This window comes from Rhipicephalus microplus, chromosome 9, assembly GCF_043290135.1.
Source record: "Rhipicephalus microplus isolate Deutch F79 chromosome 9, USDA_Rmic, whole genome shotgun sequence".
Taxonomy (NCBI): Eukaryota; Metazoa; Arthropoda; class Arachnida; order Ixodida; family Ixodidae; genus Rhipicephalus; species Rhipicephalus microplus.
Window position 1 is genome coordinate 53,123,638 of NC_134708.1, and position 10,127 is coordinate 53,133,764.

Sequence of the window (10,127 nt, forward strand, 5' to 3'; positions counted from 1 at the left end):
CCGGTGGCAAAGTGAAAGAACATCCTCGATGTAGGATGTATACGACTCCCTGATGTGCTCCACGAGAGCTTTCTTTGTGAGAGCCGAATGAACAGTCAGTGTGCCAAAGACATGGCGAAGCTGATCTTTGAAGGCTGGCCAGTTGGATATGTCGATGAGGCGGTTGAAGAACCACGTCTTCGCGACACCCGTGAGGTAGAATGAGACATGAGCGAGTTTGTAGGTATTGTCCCACCGGTTAGCAGCGCCAGCACGTTCAAAACTGTACAGCCATTCCTCCACATACTCCCAACGCACACCAGCAAAGGAATGAGGCTCACGCTGGAGGCTGTTAATGACGTGAGAAGGCGTGGCACACGATGGCGGCGTGGGAATGGCTGCAGCACCGACATCATCTTGCTGCGACATATTTCCGGACAACTGGCCCAAGCGGCAACCTGAACGTAGCTCTAGGGGGTAGAGGGGTCTAGATGACGAGGGGGATCGAACAGCACCTTTGCTTTTGAAGACCTTTATTAGGCCCGAGGAACCAGCAGCCGACAGCTACAATGAACCAACCAAAATGATGATCCTATGCAATAACAATGAGGATGCATGACCAACACATGGTAATGATGATAATGTACAGATGAAGAGGATGGGTTACTAATGCCCACAGTGGCTAAGCATAATTACAGTAACTCCTGCGAAATCAGAAGGATGACAGCCTTGACAAATCGCGAGAAGGGCTAGCAGCATCGCTATCAATTTTCAGTAAGCAAGAGTGAATGATTTGTGGGGTTTAACGCCCCAAAACCACGATATGATTATTAGAGATGCCGTAGTGGAGGGCTAAAAAAATTTCGCCTACCTGTGGTTCTTTAACGTGCACCCAAATCTGAGCACACGGGCCTACAACGTTTCCGCCTCGGCATCACTGCTGGAGTTTGCACCAGCATCACTGCTGTAGGCAGAGATGCTAGGCCAGCGCATGCAAAAAATTGGTGAGGTTTTTGGTTAGCGGCTCACAACTACGGACTCCGGACTCCTGCGTGTGAGGGGGGCGTTCATGGGAGTCAACACTACGGGTACTTTCCCGCGGATCCCTCGTGATGGGTCAAACATCGGTCCGCTGCACTTGCGATACCTTGTATTTGGTGTTATGTTGCTTGAGTGTTGTATTGGAATATTGTATAACATCAATTAGAGTGTCGATTGATATATGGGGTTTAACGTCTCAAAACCACTATATGATTATGAGAGACGCCGTAGTGGAGGGCTCCGGAAATTTAGACCACCTGGGGTTCTTTAACGTGCACCCAAATCTGAGCACACGGGCCTACAAAATTTCCGCCTCCATCGGATCAATTAGAGTGTCATTGAGTGATGTAATTGATTAGCAGTTTCAGACACTATGTACAAAATTGTGTGCACTGCTCGTTTTTGCTATTTGCAGTAAGGAGAGGCCAAGAAAGAGCATACTTGGGATGAATTGAACTTCTTGCATAATAAACTTGTCCTAATTTAACTTCATTTTGCAGTGTACTGATACATATGATCGCTTTTCTGAAGACACTACCACGTTCGACGAGTTGCGTGCCACTTCCTGCAAGCAATGTGAAAAGAAGGCTGTTTCTGTGCTCAAAATGGATATAACAGAAAATAAATTTTGCACTATATTCCTAGAATGAGTTTTCACTCTATTTATGCCAAAATTAGGCATGAATGATTTTGTGGTAATAGATTTTTAAATACAACTTAATTAGGACGAGTCACTATAACAGACATAAATTTAACAATTATCTCATAATTCTAACCACAAAAGCATACTAAGTGCCTTGAAGTACCGTTGTACTGATTTGACACATCTACAGACAGTTCTTCATAGGTGGTGTCAGAAAGGGTTAAGGTGCCAATGTCGTTCTAGTAGAAGCAAGTGAACAAAATGAACATGTGTTGGTTTGCCTGGCCGCATCTATTGTGTCCGTGTGTTCCCCTGCAACATTCAAAATAAGAAGAAAGAGTGCTCAAGGTCATGATGTGAACTGACGAGAGGACAAAGGCTCTTGCCCCCCTTTTTATTCCCCCCTCTGCGCAGCTTTTAGAGCACTCAATGGCACAAAAGGAGAGAGAAAGTGCTCTAAATATGTGGCGAATCGCTCTTAAATCTGCTCGTGCGTCACAGATTCCAAAAATATTTATGCCGATCGATTTGCGAGCCAATGAACTCACTTAACGAAGCTGCTTGATGATTACACTCAGCAGTTGATTGAGAATTCGTCTGCAGACTGTTCACCACCTCTCCTGACATGGTATAATTTTGGTCACTTCAGTCAGGAAAGAACACTACTTTACAAAAGTCACAGTACGGTGGCGCCTCTCTTGAAGATACTGCACTCACCGGTTTATGTAATCGGCCACTCAAGTAGAGCGTCTCCCAGTCTAGCAGGTCCGTGATAAGCCGGTCTGTGCTGATCACCCCGTACTTCATTAGCTGCGATAAGGCGGGAAGTTATCAACATAGGCCACAACATCAGCCAAGCAAGCCGTGTGCAGATGCCATCGTTATTGACAATCCCAACTGCATTACTCTAAGAAGAAGGGCTTATACAAACGAAGAGTGTCAAATTTTATGAAAGGGAACATATGAGCGCGTGGCTCGCGCACTCTGGCGGGTGCTCTCAGCGCCGTCAAGCGTGAACACGAGAAACCACAGTCTCTTTTCACGTCATCTAACGGCGAACAAAACGATCAGTCATTGGTGATAGGAAACCGACAGCAAGATTGCAACCCCCTTTCCCTCCATGGGAATTACGCAAGACGCTGCTTTTAAGCTGCGATTGCCATGTGGGCACAATCTAAACGGGGAAGCTTTGCCGCTTTGCTTTCACGCGCTTGCACTGCGGCGTATTTAGAGCAAATTAAGAGACAGCAGTGCAGCCAGGTGAACTTTTGTTGGTGGTTTCCGGTTTTGAAATCTCGCTTAAAATGCTGTGCAAAACACTTTTTTTCTTTGGAGAATCCCACTTAGCCGAGAATGTGTCACCTGTCTTTAGATAATGTACTGGAATGTGTGTGCTCTACATTCTAAAACAAGGCATAGAAAGCCTCAGAAAGCTCTTCATTCACCTGCAAAATGGCCACTTGCAGCCGCCTCTGGCTGGTTCTACTGTTTTCTGCGAATGTAGAAAATATTCGCCAATGCGGGACTCATACTATAACTTAGTCCATCAAATTATGTCACACATCTTTTCTTCGTTGATTGATTTATATGTGGGGTTTAACCGTCCAAAACCACCATATGATTATGAGAGATGTCGTAGTCGAGGGCTACGGAAATTTCGACCACCTGGGGTTCTTTAACGTGCACCCAAATCTGAGCACATGGGCCTACAACATTGCCGCCTCCATCAGAAATGCATCCGCAGCTGCCAGGATTCGGTCCTGCGACCTGCGGGTCAGCAGCCGAGTACCTTAGCCACAAGACTAATGCGGCGGGGCCATCTTTTCTTCGTGTTACGCATGACTACTGTTCTCGGGTTTGAATACGCTGCAAGGGGAATGGGATAATATTGAACGGTTGACTTGACAAGAAATCACGCGGCAAGCGCAGGTTTGTGAAATTTTTATGTGCGTGTGAAGCGAAAGCTGTAAAAATGGCTCGTGTTCCAATTGAAGAACCTCAAAAATTATTGCCTTGAGCATTGCTGGCTACAGCAATGCTCAAGCGAAATATAAAAAAAGCGAAATATAAAAAGGGGGGGGGGGAGTAGTAAAACTTGCTCACAGTTCATGGGTGAATTTAAAAGAAATATTTTACATACCTAAGGCAGATTACGAGGCACGCCGTGGTAATTGCAACTCCCTGATACGCCTTAACACACACCTAAATTTGCATAAAGCGCATCGGCAGTTTCCAGCACCATGAAAAATGCAACTGCTGCGGCAAAAGTTACCTAAAAAATAGTAGGCTGAAATTGTAGTGAAGACGTCTGATCAAACAATAATTTTCTACAGTTACAGGAAAGAGTATATTCAATGAGTGGCTGCAAATGCCCATTCAGGAGTCTTTGTCTGGGGCCTAATAACCAAGGAAGGCCTGGGCCCACTGGTACAAATCGAGGGCAGATTCACGTCCTCCTCGTACTGCTCCATCTTGGACGACGTGATGGTGCTATACCTTCTGGACGGGCAATTTCCTGAAGGTGACTACGTCTTCCAGCACAATAATTCACCAGTTCACTCATCGAGAAAGGTGACAAGTTTTTTGCAGGAGCGTGGCACCAATGTTCTGGAGTGGCCTCCGCATTCTTCAGATTTCAAAGTAATTGAAAACGTCTGGGGACTTCTGAAAAGCGCGCTGCGGGCCGCTCCCTACACGAACTCTTGGCGGACAACCTCTGGCTCGTCATTAAGGAGGAACGGGAGACGTTCAGAAGAAACACATCTCTGACCACCACTTTTTATCAATCCCTACCAACTAGAATGGCAGCTGTCGTGGCGTCAAGTGGTGACAGAACTAAATATTGAAAATTGTCATAATGTGTTATTACTTTTTTATGTTCACGTCATAATCAAAACGACACTTTTTAAAGTTTAAATAAGCTCATTGAACTTTTCACCCTTCATGCTCACGTCATTAAACTTACTTATAAATACCAATCAAAACATTTACAACCAAGATAAAACCAATTCTCCTTCTGTTTGCTATGAAGCACCATTTCGGAAGAAACGCTCTCATCACAACCCCAGTGGAAATCATTATGCCTGGTTTTAGAGCGCCGAGTGCACGAATGCCAGTACATTTTCTGAAGACAGGTGACACATTCTCGGCTAAGTAGGATTCTCCACAAAAAGACATTTTGCGCAGCATTCAATGTGAGATTTCAAAACCGGAAACCAAAGTTCACCTGGCTGCACCGCTGTCGCTCAAATTGCTCTAAATACGCCGCAGTGTAAGCACGTGAAAGCAAAGCGGCAAAGCTTCCCCATTTAGATTGTGCCCGCATGGCACTCGCTGCTTAGTAGCAGCAGACGACACTCCGCTGGCCTGGCATCTTGCGTAATCGCCTTGAAGAGAAAGGGAGTTGCAATCTTGCTGCCTGTTTCATATCACCAAAGACTGATTGTTTTGTTCGCCACTAGATGACGCGAAAAGAGGCTGTGGTTGCTTTCGTTCACGCTTGACGGCGCTGAAAGCAGCCGCTGGAGCGCGCAGACCAGGTGCCACCGTGTTCCCTTTCATAAAAATTGACACTGTACATGTTGCATGCTCAAATAGTGGAATATGCAAGAGGAAAACATGGAACAAACCACTCACATTCTTTTAAAATTTCGAAAATGAAAGAACAGTGAAACATAAAACATAGCAGTTTGCTTTTTTGATTTCTCTCTGGCTATCTCATGGCATAATGATGACGGAAAGATGCAAGAAATAGAACAGTAAATGCACAGGACAAAGCATGAACACGCAGGACATTACTACTGTGTCCTGCGTGTTCGCTATTCCGTTTATTTGCTCTGTTTGACCACCGTACTTAAGAACCAACTAGCTTGCCTGAGAACTGCTGTTCATGGCGTCAATCTTCAATGCAGCAGCCTGCTATAACAGCCTCAGTCCAAGCAAAAAAAAAAAATGAGTTAGCATTGCTTCCGATTATAGAGCTAAAGGGAAAAAGAATGCGTTATAACCAGAACAAATCAACAAATGTGGCTTGTCTTTGAAGGGAGCCTCATGAAACATCCGAAAAGAACTTTCCACTGCCGAAGATACGCTCACGCCTTCTCCGCTTACATGCTCAGTTGTAATTTTTTCAGTCATTCGACTTTCCTTGTAACAGTGCAGACTCATACTGTGGGCATATTGAGGGGGTCTTCACCCATTCTTTGGGCAAGATGTTGACACTGCCTACACACCTAGTTTTCGTATTAATATATGCAGGGTGTCTCAATCATCACACAGCACAATTTTAAAAAATAGGAACGACATTATGCGAACCAAACCAACTGTATATTGTCCCCAGTATAATGTAGTAACCACAACTAGCTTTGCATTAGTGACAATTAGTTAATTAGTCATGATTATATATGCAACAAAACAAATACTTGCATATTTATCTAAATGTCAATGAGGGAGATGTTCACATGTTGAAACGACATCTGTCTGTACTACCTTTAACAACATACTGATTGCATGCTCATTTTTTCATGCTGATAAAGAAAGTCCACAAAATATGAAAAATAACACGTGACTGCGCTCCCACCTGCAACAGAAAACAAAAAAATATTTGCCACTTCCCCTCCGAAGAATCTTAGGCAGTCAGGCTGTAATCAGAACAGTGTTCCAGCCGCTTTGTCAAGGAAAACAGTTGCTGATTAGATACGGAAAGCGATAGTGATGCACAATCAAGCAAAAGAAATCCCCCCAAGATTCAGGCCCATGTTGTTGGCACTTGACCTGCACCCTTTCAACGTGCGGAACGCGGTCTCTGGCAACGGAAAAGAGGCAAAGCAGTTGCTTGCACTAAGCTTATCCGAGGGCACTGGTCTTTTTTTGCGGGTGGGAGCGCAGTCATGTGTTATTTCGCAAGATTTCTTTATTGAGAATAAAAAACGAGCGGACAGTTATAACGTAGTTGAAAATAGCACGAACAGATGTCATTTCAACATGCGCATATCTGCCTCATTGACATTTATATAAATAGGCAAGTATTTTTAGATGTAATTATGACTAATTCACTATCTTCAATAATGAAAAATTAGACGGTCAGTTTCACAAAGAAGCAACAGGGGTGAAAAAAATTAGTAGTGGCTACTACACTATACCGGGAACAATATGCACTAGGTTTAATTCGCGTAACGGCGGTCATATTGTTTTAAATCGTACTGCGTGATAATTGGGACACCCTGTATAAGGGCCAGGTTATACGAAAGCGTCGTGTTGGCCCTTCATACATTTATAAGCAGGGTTCTACTGTACCTCTGCATTGAGAGCGCTTCAAGAATTGTCACATTTTATAAGGCTGTGCCACTTCAGACCGTCAGGTGAGGATGTCATTCCCTAGTACCATATCCTGTAACACTACAGTGAAAATTGAAGGAGCTTCAAGCCACAAGGTGTCATTGAATGTGCAAGTAAGCTTCTTTAAGTCGAATGCAACTTTCTTCAAAGATTCACAGGTACTTTGACCAGCATGTTAAGCTTTACACACAAAACTCCCAGGCTCAGAGACACCAGAGTTGTGTAGCTATGCACGGCATACATTCCGTGAAACATGCATGCACTTCAGCAGGAGCAGAGCAGTGACCAGCAATGTGGAAATGTTAAATGAATGAAGAACGTCACCTTGTGAGCAATTTCACATGCGTATAAGCGGAGTATAGTAGTGCAAATGCAAAGTGGCTTTAAATTTTAGAAATAGGAGACTGCCAGCAGTTACATATGTGAGGTGAATAATAAGTTTAGGATGCCACAGTCTCAACAGGGCTTGTTCTTCCATCCCAATTATTAGGATTACACCAAGTCTAATGGAAAGCCTCTAGTCCCAACTTATTTCTGTTAAGGCAAACGTTTTCACCTAAAGACCTGGTAAAAGCAAGAGCCACCTGAGGCACAAGCATACTCAACAATATCGCTGCTTAGTATAAATGACAACTCATCATTGCTCTACTATTATTCCTGTCCATATAAGTGACATTTCAGCTAATATTCTCAGCACTGAAAAACTTTTTAATGAACGGGCACATGGAGCTAATTATAGCAGAACTTTCCCAGCATTACTGGTCTGAAATCGCAATAAACTTTGGTATAACAGGCCCTAACTATTTAAAAAGCAATGTTGATAACTGTTTCAACACAGCTCACAGCAGTGCAGCTTTACTTTGGTGGGCTCAACACAATTCCATAACCAATGTCACATAAGCATGTTTAAACAAATAGCTTGCACTGTCATTATTGTGGCCACCATCATGGAATTACTAGAATGCTGAAAAGCCGTATTACCAAGACACGTCACAGCACAACAAGATAGCCTTGCTTCAAGATGACTGATAACAGTGGTAATCTGCTCAAGAAGTACAACCATCAAGCTCAAGGTGATGAATTCATGATGACACTGCGTCCAGACGTCACTGTGACAGCCATCACCGAGTACTATCACGGCGAACAGATGCATCCGTAGCATTCCGTGAAACCAGCCTACAGGCATAGTGTGTGTAACTCACTCATACGGCATGATGAAAACACACATACTTCATATGTGCAGTTCAGTAAAGATGAAAAATAGGGAAAAAAAGAAAAGTAAGATGTGCATGCATGTTTCACTACAATCGTCAGTCCAGCAGCTGCCCTTTAAACTCGTGCATTCGCTAGGCTTGTGGTATCCGCAGAGCTGCCTTTAAAACCACAGTTTCAAGTTTGTTCATTGGAATGATCTGTCTCTACAAGCAATAACACAAGAGCAACAGACATATGGATGAAGTCGCTAAACAAGCTAGTGCAATCATTATAAGTGTTCATTGTGGATGCATTTGCTGGGGCAGTGTTAATGCTGCTTCTACGTATTCCTACGCCAACGCCTCGCGGGCGTTGGCATCCACAACGATCATTGCATGAATTTGTCTAGTGACTTGGTCCACGTGCATGTTGCTCTTTTGTCGAATGCGCAAATTCACAGCGACGGTTTCAAATGCAGCACTGCGAGAAGTGGTACAAGCTACTCACCCCGTCATCGTACGGCACGAACGTGTTGTAGTAAACATAGGCGCCGAAGTCCTTCTGCACCTTGTTGACGAGATACGGCCCGCCGTACCTCAAGAAGGAGTAGTGGCGCCAGTTTTCTTTCAAGTTTTCCCTGTGCCAGGACAGCGGATCGTCCACGGCGAGAATCACGTCCAGCATGTTGTTCTGCAAGGCCACAAGGCGTCACAACCAACCCGTTCGATGTCCTCTATAAATACCGCTACTGCGCACTTGATACAAGATTCCGCCTTAATACAAATACAAATGGAAGGCGCACGATCGAATACATACGCATGGTGTACAAATCAGGGCTGCACATCACACTCAGCGGGAATGTTCAGACAGGCGTCACGAAGGGTCATCAGAGTTCAATGAACGAATCACATCATCGTAGTGTGTCGTGTTTTGTTTATTTCACAACAACTAGAGAGCGCGGCGCAGGCAGCTACTGACGAAACGCCTTCCCGGAAGTTATAGGCGCTTCACCAAAGCATCACCAACGGGCAAGTGAGCTGCAAGGCTCGAGATAACAGATCGAACCCAGCAGCAAAAGTTCGTCTGCTAAGCCACACCCGTTAAGCGATACATTCAACAGCACGCTTGCCGAAACGTGCCATTAGACGCAATGCACCCAGCTGTTTCCGGCTCCATACGGAAGCGTGACAGCCTCCGGGATAAGGAAACAGTGCCCGAGCTATTGTTTGAGAGCCGGAAAAAACGTCGCGATGCGCTGCGAACATGCGATAGGAAGGCATGTGTGCAGTGCGATTGCTTCGAAAACTCTTTAAATTGATCAGTGCAAGAGGTGAACTTACCTTCGTTTGCACGACGCCCTTCTGGGGAAACGCGGCCGAGCCATAGCAGAAGGCAAACGAGAATTTCCCTGGGAATATACTCAACATCCTCGACCATGACGCTGGGTCGACAACTTTTGCGGACGCCGCCATGTTGAGGCGCGAATCGCGGCCCTCTAGCGGCGCCAGTTCGCAGCCTGCGCAAGGTGAAATCACGAGTGGTTCGGAGGAGCTTTTGATTTCTCGCTTGGGACGACCTCTTTTCCTCACCATAAGTGCGGTGATGAAGAAGACAATAGCGGACGCGAGTCTATCGAGAATTGCGGCGAAATGCATTGACTTCGAACGGGGAGCCAGAGGTCACGCTGTCGCGTCGCATTGGGATGAATGTTACCGTGATTGAGCGTAATGTCCGCCGAGGTGGGGCTGGCCGCAGATCAACGATGCTGGTTGACGCATATCCGCCAGACTAAACGCTTATCGGTGCGCGACACTTTCGAGCGCCTGACGCCATGCAGTATGTCCAAGTATGTCCGTCTGATAAGTGACAGCCCTCCTCGTTCATACACGTGCGTGCACTAGTTCTCGCCTAAACGAGGAACGACTGTGGCGAG

At 45.2% G+C, this 10,127-nt stretch overlaps 1 protein-coding gene across 1 annotated transcript in view; it reads right to left on the bottom strand.

Moving 5' to 3' along the window:
* The window catches only part of LOC119163835 (phosphatidate cytidylyltransferase, mitochondrial), a 34,415-nt gene extending 24,705 nt beyond the window's left edge, over nucleotides 1-9,710 (bottom strand). The window contains exons 1-3 of the mRNA XM_075873661.1: nucleotides 9,535-9,710; nucleotides 8,702-8,884; nucleotides 2,381-2,473 (exon numbers count right to left, since the gene is read on the bottom strand). Coding sequence (XP_075729776.1) covers nucleotides 2,381-2,473; nucleotides 8,702-8,884; nucleotides 9,535-9,666 — 408 coding nt within the window. The 5' untranslated portion in view covers nucleotides 9,667-9,710. The remainder of the gene's footprint in view (nucleotides 1-2,380; nucleotides 2,474-8,701; nucleotides 8,885-9,534) is intronic.
* Between the last annotated feature and the right edge of the window lie 417 nt (nucleotides 9,711-10,127).